At 39.9% G+C, this 15,734-nt stretch overlaps 1 protein-coding gene across 1 annotated transcript in view; it reads left to right on the top strand.

Annotated features, from left to right (window-relative positions):
- LOC143033213 (ubiquitin-conjugating enzyme E2 T-like) overlaps nt 1–15,734 on the top strand; it is a 130,012-nt gene that overhangs the window by 45,661 nt on the left and 68,617 nt on the right. The window contains exon 3 of the mRNA XM_076198398.1: nt 7,692–7,761. Coding sequence (XP_076054513.1) covers nt 7,692–7,761 — 70 coding nt within the window. The remainder of the gene's footprint in view (nt 1–7,691; nt 7,762–15,734) is intronic.

Below are 15,734 nucleotides of genomic sequence, written 5' to 3'. Positions count from 1 at the left end.
CTGTCATCCCATTTTATCAGATTCTCTCTATCAGTAATTTCTATGCCTTTCATGATTCTGTAAATAGCTATCAAATCTCCTCTCTCTCTTCTTTGCTCTAGTGTCTGTAGTTTAAGTTTTTGTAGTCTCTCTTCATATGATAGTTTTGAGAGTGTTGGTGCCAGTTTTGTAATTGCTCTTTGTATTCTTTCAAGTTTTTTTATACATTTTTTTGTACTTGGTGACCATATCGTTGCTGCATATTCCAATCTTGGTCTTATCAGGGTGATTAGGATTTTCCTCACCATTTCTTCATCCAGGTATGTAAATGCCACTTTGATTGTTCTTATTAAATTATAAGTTTCTCCAAAAATCTTATTTATATGTTTCTCAGGTGACATATTATTCATAACAATGACTCCCAGGTCCTTCTCATTTTCTACTTTTTTTATTCCTTCTTTTCCCAAATTATATGATCCTGTTATTCTGTTTTTGCTTTTTCCAAATTCCATTATACTACACTTTTTTGTATTGAACTCCATCTCCCACTTCCTACTCCATTCTTGTACTTTATTTAGATCTCTCTGTAGTGATTCACAATCTTCTTCAGTTTTCACTCTTTTCAGTAATTTTGCATCATCTGCAAAGAAGCTCATATAGCTTTCAATTCCTTCATCCATATCATTAATATATATAGCAAACATTATTGGGGCCAGAACTGTTCCCTGCGGGACACCGCTTATTACTTCATTCCATTTTGAGTGCTGATCTCTTATCACTACTCTCATTTTTCTTTCTTGCAAAAAGTCTTCCATCCAATTTAGCAATTTACCTTGTATTCCTCCTTCATATTCTAATTTCTTAAGCAACTTCTTATGTGGTACTTTGTCAAAAGCTTTTTTTAGGTCTAGAAATGCACAATCAGCCCATCCATCTCTTTCTTGTATTATATCTATTAGCCTTGAATAGAAACATATTAAATTGGTGACGCATGATCGTCCTTGTCTGAATCCAAATTGCCTTGGATTTAGTACGTTGTTTTTTTCCAAGTATTTTACCCATCTACTTTTGATAATTCTTTCACATATTTTTGCTATTGTACTTGTTAGAGAGACTGGTCTATAGTTGGTAGGTTCTTCTTTATTTCCTCCTTTATATATAGGTACTATATTTGCTTTTTTCCAATCTTCTGGAACTTTTCCTTCTTTTAAGGAACTGCTTATTATGCTATGTATTTTGTCTGCCAGTTCATTCCTGCATTCTTTCAGAATCCAGTTTGCTATTTCATCTGGCCCATGCGATTTTCTGACATCAAAATTACCCAAGTGTGTCAATATTTCATTCTTTGTTACTTCTATTTCTTCCATAGGGGGGACTTTTTCCTTCCACTCAATCTCTTCAGGTTGTATATTTTCCCTTGTAAACACTGATTTAAAATGTTTGTTCATAATTTCTGCCATTTCCATTTCCTCAGTGTATTCAACTCCTCCTTGTCTTAATTTCTCCAAGTCTTGTTTGTTTTTCAGTTTATTGTTTACAAATCTGTAGAATAGTTTTGGTTGATCTTTACACTTTTCTATAACATCTTTTTCATATTTTCTTTTTTCCTCTCTGCACTTTTGTACATATTCATTTCTATAACCAGTATATATTTTCCATTTTTCAGGTCTTCTGTCTTTTTTCCATCTGTTCCAGGCTTTGTCTCTTTTGTCCTTTAACTCCCTACAACTTTTGTTGTACCAGCATTTTACATATTCTTTTTCTTGTTTTTGTCTTGGGACATACTTTTCCACTCCTTTTTTGTAAATTTTTGTCAAAATATTCCATTTCTCTTCCACTGTTGTTTCTTCTTTGTATATTTCTTCCCAGTTTTCTTGTTGGAAGAATTCTCTTATTTTATCAAAGTTTGTTTTTTCATACATCATTCTTCCTTTTCTATATTGTTCATTTCTTTTCATATATTTTTCTTCATTAAGTTCCAGTTCAATCAATATGTGGTCACTTTTACCTATTGGTGTTTTATATTCAATCTTGTCCACTATTCTAGGTTCAGATGTAATTATTAAGTCTAGCCTCGATGTTTCTTCTTCATTTCTATACCAAGTAGAGCATTTCCCCATGAGTCATCACCACTCTTTACTGTCATTTCTTCCCAGCAGATTTCTTTGCAATTAAAGTCGCCCATCATAACTATTCTTCCTCCGTCTTCCATTATTTTAGTTAATGCTATCTTTGTGTCCTCTAACATACTTTTATGTTCACTCTCCTCCCATGAGGCTGTTTTCGGAGGCACATAATTGATCACAAATTTTCTGCTCTTCTTATCTCGGTCTTCCACTTCTATCATAATCATCTCTACTGTATTCTTTCCATATATGACACCTTTCACGTTTATATCCTTCTTAGTCAGGAACATAACTCCACCCCCTTGTTTTTTCTCTCTGTTTCTAATCCAATAATTGTATGTATCATGTCCTACACTGTTGGGTGGTAGTGGGCCTTTTAATTTTGTTTCTACAATTCCCATTATGTCCGGTTCTTTTTCTTTCAAATAATCATTCAGTTCATTCAATCCTGTTATCAATCCATCTATATTTGTGTAAGACACTCTTAGTTTTCTGCCACTTCCATTGTATTCTCTGTTTCCCTTATGTTTTTCTTTAGTATGTCGAACTGCTTTATTTTCATGTTCACTACTCTCCAATAGAATCTCTCTTTCTCTGACTCCGTTCTTTCCTCGTTTTTTGCCTTAGCTTCAATTCTTTTCTGCTTTTCTGCCTCTCTTTCCTCCTTATTCATTTCTCTTTTTATCCATACCTTTTTATATTGATCATTTGTTGCTAGTTTCCCTGTCTTGGATAGAATTTTCTCTGCTGTTGTTTGTGACCTGAATTTAATCTTAATTGGTCTGGTCTTATCTGTACTATATTTTCCGAGTCTGAATTTTTCCTCAATTTCCTTTATAATTTCTGGTTCATCTCTTCCATTCCTAATATAATTATACATTTCTTTTTGTCAGCTAATTCTCTTACTATATTCTCCTTCTGTCTCATCACTTTAATAACTGAGTCTTCATTATGTTCTTTCAATTGCTGTTTGACTATGTCAGTGTTCCCTTTTGAGTTATTCTCCAATTTTTTGTGTCCCCCCCACCCTCTTTAAATCCCTGGAACATATTCTCGTCACTTTCTTCTGTATTGCTCCTCTCTATACTTCTAATCTTTACATTTTTATTAGACATTTGATCCTCGCTAAGTCTTTTGTTTACCTTCCGCTTGTCTGGCTGGTCAAAGTCTACTCCCTCCTCATTTCCTTCCATTTCCCTCAGTAATCCCTCCCCTTTTCCTCTTTCCCTACGTTCCCACTACTCCACGAGCAATTTCCCCCCCACCCTGCAAAAACACTAGGCACTTCTCTTTGCGTTGGGATCCACAGACTTCACTTTTCTTCAGAACGTCTTCTAAGCCGTCCATTCGTTGAAGTGTGTGTGTGTGTGTGTACATATATGTATGTATATATATATATATATATATATGTATATATACACACACATATATATATATATATATATATATATATATATATACATACATACATACATATATACATACATACAAACATACATACATACATACATATACCAAAGCTTTTTCCCCCTTACAAGGGAGGTAGACAAAAAGGAAAAGGCATAAAATCATTTCCACCCATTCCATCCCTGAATACACTCCACACCCCTCCACCCTCCCTCTTATCTTAGCACCTCCTGGATGACAGGTCATCCCTGCACCTTGTCCACTGCCTTGGGTCAGAAGCAGTGTCGCAAGACACAGCACATCCACAGCAAGGCCACTTCATTAAATCGGCGACCCCCTCCTCTCCGTCCCCCATTGGATAATAGGAGAAGACAGGGAGAAATCCCTTCGGGCTGTGTCAAATTTTGATCACACATACTACCTCACCCCCCATCCCCCCGCCCATTCCACCTCATGCAATCACAACATCATCCATATACAACCATTCTCCATTCACCCCTGTCTTCTGTCCTCTCCCGTCCTTCCTCAACAGACATTCTCCTCTTCCCCAAAGCCCCCTTCATCCCTTCCATCCACCTCATCCTAGGACGTCCCCTCATGTTCACTCCCTCCACATCTGCCTTCCATACCTTTTACTAGTCTTTCTTCACTCATTCTTTCCATGTGTCCAAACCATCCTAATACTCTTTCATCAACCCTATATTCTTTCCATGTGTCCAAACCATCCTAATACTCTTTCATCAACCCTATCTCCCAACTCCTTTTCCACCCCTGTTCTCCTCCTCACCTCCTCATTTCTCACTCTATCCAGCCTAGTAACCCCCATCATACTTCTCAGACACCTCATCTCAAACACATTCAAACTCCTTCTCTCTTCTTCTCTTACATTCCATGTTTCTGCCCCATACTCTGTTGGCACAATCACTCCTTCATACAGTCTCCTCTTAGCATCCATTCCCAAATGTCTATTCCTCATTACACTTTTTAATCCACCAAGGCATTTACTCGCTTCTCTCAATCTACATTCTACCTCCACCTTCACTCCACCCTTTCCTGCCACATTTGCACCCAAGTATCTAAAAGTATCCACTTCCTCCAGTCGCTCTCCCTTAATGCTCACTTCCAGTCTACTGCCACTTTCACCCCTTGTACATCTCATCACCTTACTTTTACCCACATTTATCTTTAGCTTTCTTCTATCATATATATATATATATATATATATATATATATATATATCTATATACATATATATATATATATATATATATATATATATATATATATATCTTTCTCTTTTTCAATTTGTTATTTGCATCTGGGATTAACCTCTTCACTCCGGGGCACATCACATGACTGGCAGCATTAGCTGCCCGACGTGCGATGTTGTGTCATAATAATCGCATTATAAAAAATATAGTGCTCAATCGTTCGTTCTCTTTCACCCGTGAATTTTGATAACCATAGAAAATATGATGAAGCCAGTTTAGAGAGAATGGAGGCTACGTAGGTACGACTACAATAAATATAATCAAGATGCCGACGTCAGTATCATCGCGTACCCACTTGCTCCTCATGACACCTCCGTAGGCGTCACTGTATGGAAGTGGTTAGGGGACCAGTGACAAGTGTCTGCATGTGGTGGTTCTGCAAGATGAACAGAGAAACTGCTCATTTTCAAAACTCATTAACCCCCTTACTTCTATTAGGAGGTGCTGCCCTAAGGGGCTGACACTCAGACTTTGGACTAGGCCCAAGATCTCTCTCTCAGTGAACTTCAACTATATTTCTTACATTTTTTCACACATGGAGAGATGACAACTAGTGACTGCTCTCATCTCCCTACAACTTTCAGCCAGTGACATAGAAACAGTCCTACACTGGTACACTTAAAGGAAGGCTTTCAGAGGTCATGAGAACAACTTAAGAAAGACTATATGTCTAAATGTGAAGAAATACAGTTTTCCATATAGATGTATAAGTACTTGAAATAGCTTATAAGGTGATATAGCCCAAGCTGGAATCAATCAATACATTGCCCTTGGTCTCGCTTGCAGAAGACCTGCAACCTCCAGGAAAATGGCAGCAGCCCCTGGGTAGGACCATAAGTCACTTATAGAAGAGATATTGTGTTATTGTCTGGTGAGTGTTAGTGTTTTTCACACACTAACACTCACCACCTGCGGTGGGCAGGGTGCAGGGATGACCCATCATCCAGGAGGTGCTCAGATGAGAGGGAGGGTGGGAGGGGTGTGGAGTGTATTTAGGGATGAAATGGGTGGGAGTGTTTTTATGCCTTTCCCTTTTTGGCTACCTCCCTTGGAAGGACGTTGCCCCTCTTGAATGCTCATGGCATCTCTGAATGATACACAACAAGCAGCATGATCTTGCAGTCGCCGCTCACATTAGCACACAACAGTACTGCAAGCCTGTCTTTCATAGGCTATGTCCCAACAAAGCTTTCTCCTCAGCAGTAATGTAGGTGCTGTTAGGCATCCTCTTCCTAGAGCCCTGTTTCATCACAATTAACCCCTTCTATACGGTGCCGCACCCATAGGCGTCATGAGGAGCAAGTGGATTCGCGACGCTGCCATATCAGCGTCTTGATTATATTTATTGTAGTCGCCCCTGTGTTTTTACATTCTCCCAAATGTGCCCTGAATCCCATTCTCTGTGGTTTTCAAAATTCGCGGGTGAAAGAGAGAACGATCGATATAAGCGGTGACTATATTTTATGATGCGAGTATTATTACGACACGTCGTACGGCTGGCATTGGCTGCTGCCCGCGAGATTTTTGTCCCGTAGTGAAGTGGTTAAATACCTGCTGTGGCAGGTAACCCTCATGACACACCAGCTCCTCAAACTCCTTGATGAACGCCCCAGCTGCATCCGTGTCTGCGATTGCCTGGAGGCCGTGGTGGAGGTTCAGGGTGGTTTCTTTGAGTGAGCTGTATTTGGCAAAAGATCCTCTGAGAGCACTTTGAATTTTGAGAATACATAAGTTTTTGGGCAAGATATGACTTTTTCTTTCCTTTTGGAAAAAGTGTCAAATTTACTGTATCTCGAACACCCTGTACATGGATGGGTTGGTATGGTAGGCAAATGTGAGATTAATGGGTAGGGGATTGTAGATGGTTAAAGACAGTGGAGAGAAGTAGGTGAGCCAGTTTTTGTTTGTGGATGACATTGCACTTCATGCAGGGTCAGAGGAGAGATTAAGACAGTGATGGAGATTGGGAAGGTATGTAATAGTAAAATTTTGAAGTTAAAAGTGGGTAGAAGTGAGTTGATGAGATGTACAAGGGAGGCGATGGCAGTGAGTTGGAAGTAAGTCTTAAAAGAGAAAGGCGGAAGTGGATAATTTTAAATATTTGGGGTTGCATTTGTTGGGAAGAGGAGGAGGTAAATTATAGATTGAGAGAACCGAGTAAATGTCTCGGGAGATTGAAAAGTGTCATGAGAAATAGGTATCTGGGAATAGATGCAAAGAGAAGATTATATGAAGGGGTCATTGTGCCTACAACATTATATGGATTGGAGAATTGGGATTTAAGAGGCAGAAAGGAGAAGTTTAGATGTATTTACCTAATTGTAGTATACAAGGAAGGAACAACACTCACTGGGTCCTGTCTCCTACTCTCCTATTTGTCACATCTCATATATAGATTCCAACTTAATCTATATCCTTGATTTCCAAATATAACCTAACCTAAGCTTTCTATCCCCGCTCTTCACCTTACCTACATATTTCTCGCTATGTCCATCCTCGCAACCCCCAATATACTTTTTAAACACTCAGATACATTTAGGCTCTTACTTTCTGCCACCTTCAAATTCCAGGTCCTCCATACAGTGATGTGGACACATCACTCCTATGTGCAGTTTTGTACTTACGTTCAAAGTTTAATACCTTTTTCATATAACACCTTTCATTCCAGTTTTCTGTAAATTGGCTTCACCTCAGCTTCTCCATTTCATGGTGGATGATTTTATGTGTACTTTAGTTGATACATTGTAATTCTTTTGTCTTGTATTCTTGATCACAATAATGTGTCCATATCATTTTGATATTAACATATGCATTACTGATCTCATGTGATAAATTCTTTATTTTTTGTTAGTTTCTCCCCACAAGAAATGAGTATAGATTCATTTTCAAGATTTTTTTACATTTACAGTTATCATGGGAGGTGATGACACAGTTTATGAGAGTGGAATATTCAAGTTGGAGATTGACATTCCAGAAAGGTTAGTTATTTTTCATTATGAATAAATTAGTACTAGAAATTTGGTAAAGAAAATAATCATTGAAAACAAAACTTCAGACAACAGCAGGCTGGATTCAGAAAATATATATTGATTGTCTACTCTACTTGTCACTATATTCCAAGAGGCTTCTTCCCTCTTATGAGGGAGACAGCCAGCCAAGGCATGCACCCATCCCATTCCCATCCATCATCCATTTTATCTTAGCTTCTCGTAGATGAAGGGACATCCTTGTCCCTCACCCATTGCCCAGGCTAGAGACAATGCAGCAAGACACAGCACATCCATGGTAGGGCCCCACCACTTCATTTATATGGTGACCCTCCTTCCTAGTTCCCTAATGTGACAATAGAGAAGACAAGTAAAAATCTCCACTCACACTTATCTTTTGCCTACTCCATTCCCTGCTCAACAGACATATCACTTTTACCCAAAGCCCTTTTCACTCCCTCCACATTATACACTCTTTTTGCTAGTCTTTCCTCATTCATTTTTTCCATGTGCTCAAACCACTGCAGTATTCTTTCATCAGCCCTATCCACTAGCTCCCTTTCCAACTCTACTCTTCTCCTCACCTCATTTCTCACACTGTCCATCCTCATAACCCACACCATACTTCTCAAGCACTTTATCTCACACACCTTGGAGTAACAATCAGCAAAGACATGACATGGGACAGACATATCAACAAAGTAGTCAGAGAAACCTTCAACCTATTAAGGTTAATGAAAGTGGCATTTGACTATTTGGATGAAGAAATTATTAAGAAAATATTAGTTACATTAATAAGACCAAAACTGGAATACACAGCAACACTATGGACACCCAGTACTAAAAAGAATATAAAGAAATTAGAAAGAATACGGAGAGCAACAACATAGTTGACACCACCTCTTTCCAAATTAACATACGAACAAAGATTATCCAAATTGGAATTACCAACACTGGAGCAGAGAAGAGAAAGAGGAGATCTACTGACTATCTATAGAATCATGAAAGGAATGGAAATCCTTGATAGGAATGATTTACTAAAATGGGACAATGGAAAAACAAGAGGACATGAAAAGAAACTCAAAAAGGATAACTATAGAAGAGATCTGAAAAAAAAGCTTCCCACACAGAGTGCTGGATACCTGGAATAATTTAGATAAAGAAACAGTGTGTGCAAACACTATTCAAGATTTTAAGAAAAAAACTTGATGCTGAAAGATACAAAGACGGGTCACTATGAGCATAGCTCCTTTTCCGTATAATACAATTAGGTAAATACATAAACAAGACATCGAAGCGAAAGGAAGTGCATTGATTGAGCTCTGATTGAGCTCTGATTGAGCGGTTTTGTTGCCGATACAATGGAAACACCTAGTTGTTATTTTGCGGAATTTTTAGACTATGTTCTTGAGTGACCGACAAGGTTAAATCCAGTTCTTAAAAAAGTATAGTTTGGCACAATGGAAAAAGAAAAAGAAGAAAAAATATTAAGTGAACCAACAAAGAGAGGGCTGGATGTAAGTAGAGTCGAATCACCAAGAGGTGATACTGAAGAGGACATGCTTAAATGATACACGAAGAATAAATCAAAGGTGGGAGAAAACAAAAGAATGAAAAATTAGGATAAGAACAAAAATGAAGAACTGAAAAAGGTCAAAGAGCAATTACAGATAGTGACCGGAAAGGTGGAAGAGTCACTCAAGGAAACAGACCTCCTTGAAATATAAAATCAGTGGAAGTAGGAACAGGAAAATAAAAAAATATCCTTTAGAGAAATAGTACAAAAGCAGATGGAGGAGAATACAAAAGAAACAGTTATGAAAGTAATTAAAGAAAAGGAAAATTGGGTAAGAGATACAGTAGACAAAGGTAAATGCATTGTGCTCCATGGTATCAAAGAAAAACACAATGTGTATGAATACCAAAGAGAAAAGGAGTAAAAAGAAATAGTTAAGGAAATTTTGAAAGAAATTAAAGATGAAGGGAAAAATTTTGACAAGAAAATTGACAAAATTCACAGGATGAGCAAATACTCAAAAGAAAAACAACATAGACCTCTGAAAATCAAACTAAGAACTCAAATGATAGCTGAGTAGATACTATCAAAGGCGGTTAAATTAGAAAACAGTGAGAATTTCAGACATATGGATAAAAAAGGAAATGAGTGATGAGGAAATAGAGAAAGACAAAGCTTTCAGAATTGAAGCCAAGAATAGAAATGAGAAAAGAACAGAGATGGAAAAAAACAAGTTTTTTGGAGAGTATTAGATCTGAGACTGAAAAAATGGTACGTCAGAAAAATGGAAACTTAAATAAGAAAGAGAAGAAAATATGAAACTAAAAGTGGCTGTGGACAAGTGCAGGGATCACCCATCATCCAGGAGGTGCTAAGATAAGAGGGAGGGTGGGGGGGAGTGGAGTGTATTTAGGGATGGAATGGGTGGGAATGATTTTATGTCTTTTTCTTTTTGGCTACCTCCCTTGAAAAGGGGAAAAGGCCTTGGTATATGTATGTATGTAAAAGTGGAATACACAAATATGGATTGTATGATTTCTGGAAGTAAGGAATTGAACGACTATCTGGAAATAGAGAAACCTGATATTATGGGAATTGTGGAGACAAAACTGAAAGGTCCTCTATCAACAAGTATGGTGGGACAAGGTCTATAGAACCACTGGGCAAAAAATAGAACAGATAAACAGGGAGGAGTCATAATATTGACCAAAAAGGGTTTAAATATGACAAAGATAAATACATACATATACCAAGGCTTTTTCTCCCTTACAAAGATAAATGAAGGCAAATATAATATGGAATTAATTACACTGGCCTGTGAAGTTTCAAAGGTAAAGCATCTGATAACTGATTCTAGGGTAATTTGCTATGCAGAATAAAAAAATCACACTCATTTTGTTCAATCAGGTCACGTTTTTGAGATACGAGGCGGTAAAAATAATTAAAAATGCCATTTAGTGCTATTTATTCCCTTTAATTTTGGAAAAAAATTCTTGACAAAAGAAATAATTTTTTCTTGCATAGTTCAGAAGATAAAGAGGATATATTACAGAAAATCTAATCATGGATGAAGGGCCTTTTCAGTGACTTGTTCCTGTGTTGGGCAGCCACCACGTCTCGTTTCAAACACCAACAGTAGTCCGCAAGAAAGTTCACATCCCACCGGCCTTGGTAACGTTCTTCCATGACATGAATATCCTGGTGGAAACGTTCTCCCTGTTCCTCACTGAAGTCACCACAGTTCTGAGGGAAATAGTCTAAGTGGGACCGTAGAAAGTGCATTTTGACTGACATGCAAGCCCCTAATTTTTGATAGCTGTTCAAGAGCTCATCGACTTCTTTCTCGTATTCTGCACTTCGGTTATTTCCTAGAAAGTTTCTTATCACTGACTTAAGCGACCACCAAACGGACAGCTCAGCTGCATTCAGTGCATCGTCAAACATTGAGTCCTTCATAAGTTCCCTTATCTGAGGCCCATCAAAGATGCCAGCCTTAAGCTTTTCCAGACTGATCCGAGGAAACTTCTGCTGAAGAAAAGTAAATCCCATGCCGTCCTTGTCCATTGCCTTCACAAAGTTCTTCATCAGTCCCAGTTTGATATGTAAAGGTGGGAGTAAGACCTTGTTTGGTTCAACAAGAGAACGAGCCTGAACATTGTGTGAACCAGGTTCCAAACATTGTCGTGGTGGCCATTCTTGTCTGACAAAATGTTGATCATCAGCCCGACTATCCCACAAACACAAAAAGCATGGATACTTTGTGTACCCACCCTGTAGTCCCAAAACCAATCCAACTACCTTAAGATCTCCACAGATCAACCAACCATGGTCATTGTAGTTCAGAGCAGACAGTAGCTGATCCATGTTGTCATGAGTTTCTTTCATTTGCACCGAATGACCGATTGGAATTGAAGAGTATTTATTTCCGTTGTGAAGGAGGACTGCCTTGAGACTTCTGCTGGAAGAGTCGATGAACAGTCTCCATTCAGTAGCAACATAGTCCAGCCCCATTGATTGAATCAAACCAGCAATGTTGTTGCAGTAAACTAATGACGAGTCCTTCTGGGTTGTGAAGAACTGTCTAAATTTTCTTTCACGCTCTCGGTACCAAAAGAATGTTGTCTCAGGTGCTAGCAAATTTTTCTCACGAAGACGAGAACCCAGAAGCTGTGCTGATTCCTTTGATAGGTTTAGATCCCGTGTCAGGTCATTGAGATCTGCTTGTGTTAGAGGCACTGGCCGGTCATTCTCTTCTGGCATGTATTCTCCACCCTCTGCCCTGTCTAGTGCGTTATCAGATTCCGATTCAGAGCTAGATTCCATTGCAACATCTGGCTTGGGAACGGGCAGGCCTGGACCATGAGGGACTGGTCGTATGGCAGACGGAACATTAGGATACTGAATACAATGCTTGTTCTTGCGGTTGACTCCTTTAAGATTAGTCATGCAGAAATAGCAGTCTGACACATGATCTTTACCCTCTCTCCAAACCATTGGAACAGCGAATGGCATACTCTTCCTTTTTTTATTTCTCCAATCACGCAAGTTCTCGACACATGTTTTGCAGCTAACATGGGGTGCAAATGGCTTGTCCTGGTCCCCAAGCTTAACTCTAAAGTAAGCATGATATGCCTTCTTCACAAAATCAGTTATATTTGCTAGTCGACGAGGAAGAATCACATTACCACATATGTAGCAGAACCTATCAGGATGATTTGTGCATTTGCGTTCCATTTTCTGTCAATCTAAGATATGTGTCGAAAATAGAAACACAAGAAGCACAGATTCTTGTAAAAAGCACAGATTCTTATAAAATCAGTCACATTGATTGGAGATCACACTTTTCTAAACCATTTTCAGTTTCAGTGTTGTCAATGTAGTCAATGCAGTTTCGGTTTCAGTTTTGGTTTCAGTTTCCTGAAAGTAAACAAAAACATCATTAGGTTTCAGTATCAGTTTCGGGGTGCTACAGTATAATTTTTATGCAAAAAAAATAAGAATAGGCTATACCTGCAGCCTCGTTTTCCATATACTTAGTACTATACAAGGCCCAAAATTTGTACTTCTCATATCTCAAAAACTAGACCTGATCCAAGGAAACGGATGGCATTTTTGGATTCAGCGCACCAAAAAACCTATAAATCACTTGAAAAACCTTCGACCTTTGAAAAAAAAAATTTAAACGCAGGCCAGTGTTATCAATAAAGTTGTAAATACAGGGTAGACAGGACGGCACTGTGGGAGATTTTATAGATATACGGGGTAGGAGGAAAGCTTGTAGGTGCTGTCAAGAATTTTTACGAGAGTAGTAGAGCATGTGTCAGGATTCGAAATGGAGAGAGTGAGTGGTTCGAGGTAAAGGTGGGACTTTGTCAGGGATGTGTTATGTCACCCTGGCTGTTGAACTTATACATGGATGGGGTGGTGTGAGAGGTAAATGCAAGGGTGGTGGGAGGGATATGAGATGTTTAAAGAAAATGGAGAAAAGTGGGAGGTGAGCCAGCTGTTGTTTGCGGACGACACTGTGCTTGTAGCAGGATCAGAGGAGGGATGAGGAAGTTAGTGACAGAGTTTGGGAGAGTGCTTGAAAGAAGAAAGTTGAAAATAAATGTGGGTAAAAGTAAGGTGATGAGATGTACAAGGGGTGAAAGTGGCAGTAGACTGGAAGTGAGCATTAACCACTTCAGTACGGAACTTAAATCTCGCGGGCAGCAGCCAATGCCAGCCGTACGACGTGTCGTAATAATACTCGCATCATAAAATATAGTCACCGCTTATATCAATCGTTCTCTCTTTCACCCGCGAATTTTGAAAACCACAGAGAATGGGATTCAGGGCGCATTTGAGAGAATGTAAAAACACAGGGGCGACTACAATAAATATAATCAAGACGCCGATATGGCAGCGTCGCGAATCCACTTGCTCCTCATGACGCCTACGTGTGTGGCACCGTATGGAAGGGGTTAAGGGAGAGCAACTGGAGGAAGTGGATAGTTTTAGATACTTGGGTGCAAATGTGGCAGGAAAGGGTGGAGTGGAGGTGGAGGTAGAATGCAGATTGAGAGAAGCCTTGGGGGATGAAAAAGTGTAATGAGAAATAGACATTTGGGAATGGGGGCTAAGAGGAGACTGTATGAATGAGTGAGTATGCCAACAACACTGTATGGGGCAGAAACATGGAACATAAGAGAGGAAGAGAGAAGGAGTTTGAATGTGTTTGAGATGAGGTGTCTGAGAAGTATGATGGGGGTTACTAGGCTAGATACAGTGAGAAATGAGGTGAGGAGGAGAACAGGGGTGGTAAGGGAGTAGGGAGATAGGGTTGATGAATGAGTGTTAGGATGGTTTGGACACATGGAAAGAATGAGTGAAGAAAGATTAGTAAAAGAGGTATGGAAGGCAGATGTGGAGGGAGTGAACATGAGGGGGCATCCTAGGATGAGATGGATGGATGGGGTGAAGGGGGCTTTGGGGAAGAGGGGAATGTCTGTTGAGGAAGGATGGGAGAGGACAGAAGACAGGGGTGAATGGAGAATGGTTGTATATGGATGATGTTGTGATGCATGAGGTGGAATGGGTGGGGGGGATGGGGGATAATTTAGTATGTGTGAGAAAAATTTGACGTAGCCCGAAGGGATTTCTCCCTGTCTTCTCCTTTTCTGCATGAGGGGACAGAGAGGGGGGTCGCCGATTTAATGAAGCAGCCTTGCTGTGGATGTGCTTTGTCTTGCGACACTGCCTCTGACCCAGGCCAGTGGACAAGGTGCAGGGATGACCCATCATCCAGGAGGTTCCAAGATAAGAGGGAGGGTGGAGGGGAGTGGAGTGTATTTCGGGATGGAATGGATGGGAATGGTTTTTGTGCCTTTTTCTTTTTGGCTACCTCCCTTGTAAGGGGAAAAAAGCCTTTGTATATGTATGTATGTACAAGGGAGGTAGCCAAAAAGAAAAAGGCATAAAAACCATTCCCACCCATTCCATCCCTATATACATTCCACTCCCCTCCACCCTCTACCCTCCCAATCCTCCTTCACATTTAGCAACTCCCTAAAATACTCTGCCCATCTTCCCCTTACTGCCTTCTCTTCCATTATCATCTCTCCATCTGCACCTTTTACCTTTTCTTCTCTACTTGATTTGCCTCCTCTTCCTCTCTTAATTTCTTTCCAAAACATCTTTTTATTAAACATCTTTTTATTACATATAACAAGGCTTTTTCCCCCTTACAAGGGAGGTAGCCAAAAAGGAAAAGGCATAAAATCATTTCCACCCATTCCATCCCTGAATACACTCCACACCCCTCCACCCTCCCTCTTATCTGAGCACCTCCTGGATGACGGGTCATCCCTGCACCTTGTCCACTGCCCTGGGTCAGAAGCAGTGTCACAAGACACAGCACATCCACAGCAAGGCCGCTTCATTAAATCGGCGACCCCCCCTCTCCGTCCCCCCATCGCATAAAAGGAGAGGATGGGGAGAAATCCCTTTGGGCTGCGTCAAATTTTGCTCACACATACTATGTCACCCCCCATCCCCCTGCCCATTCCACCTCATACAATCACAACATCATCCATATACAGCCATTCTCCATTCACCCCTGTCTTCTGTCCTCTCCCGTCCTTCCTCAACAGACATTCCCCTCTTCCCCAAAGCCCCCTTCACCCATTCCATCCACCTCATCCTAGGACGTCCCCTCATGTTCACTCCCTCCACATCTTCCTTCCATACATCTTTTACTAGTCTTTCTTCACTCATTCTTTCCATGTGTCCAAACCATCCTAACACTCTTTCATCAACCCTATCTCCCAGCTCCTTTTCCACCCCTGTTCTCCTCCTCACCTCCTCATTTCTCACTATCTAGCCTAGTAACCCCCATCATACTTCTCAGACACCTCATCTCAAACACATTCAAACTCCTTCTCTCTTCTTCTCTTATGTTCCATGTTTC

Source organism: Oratosquilla oratoria, chromosome 15, assembly GCF_046742065.1.
Source record: "Oratosquilla oratoria isolate Oo_2021 chromosome 15, ASM4674206v1, whole genome shotgun sequence".
In the NCBI taxonomy this organism is placed as follows: Eukaryota; Metazoa; Arthropoda; class Malacostraca; order Stomatopoda; family Squillidae; genus Oratosquilla; species Oratosquilla oratoria.
The sequence above is the reverse complement of the archived record's forward strand: the minus strand, read 5'-3'. Positions and strand labels throughout refer to the sequence as shown.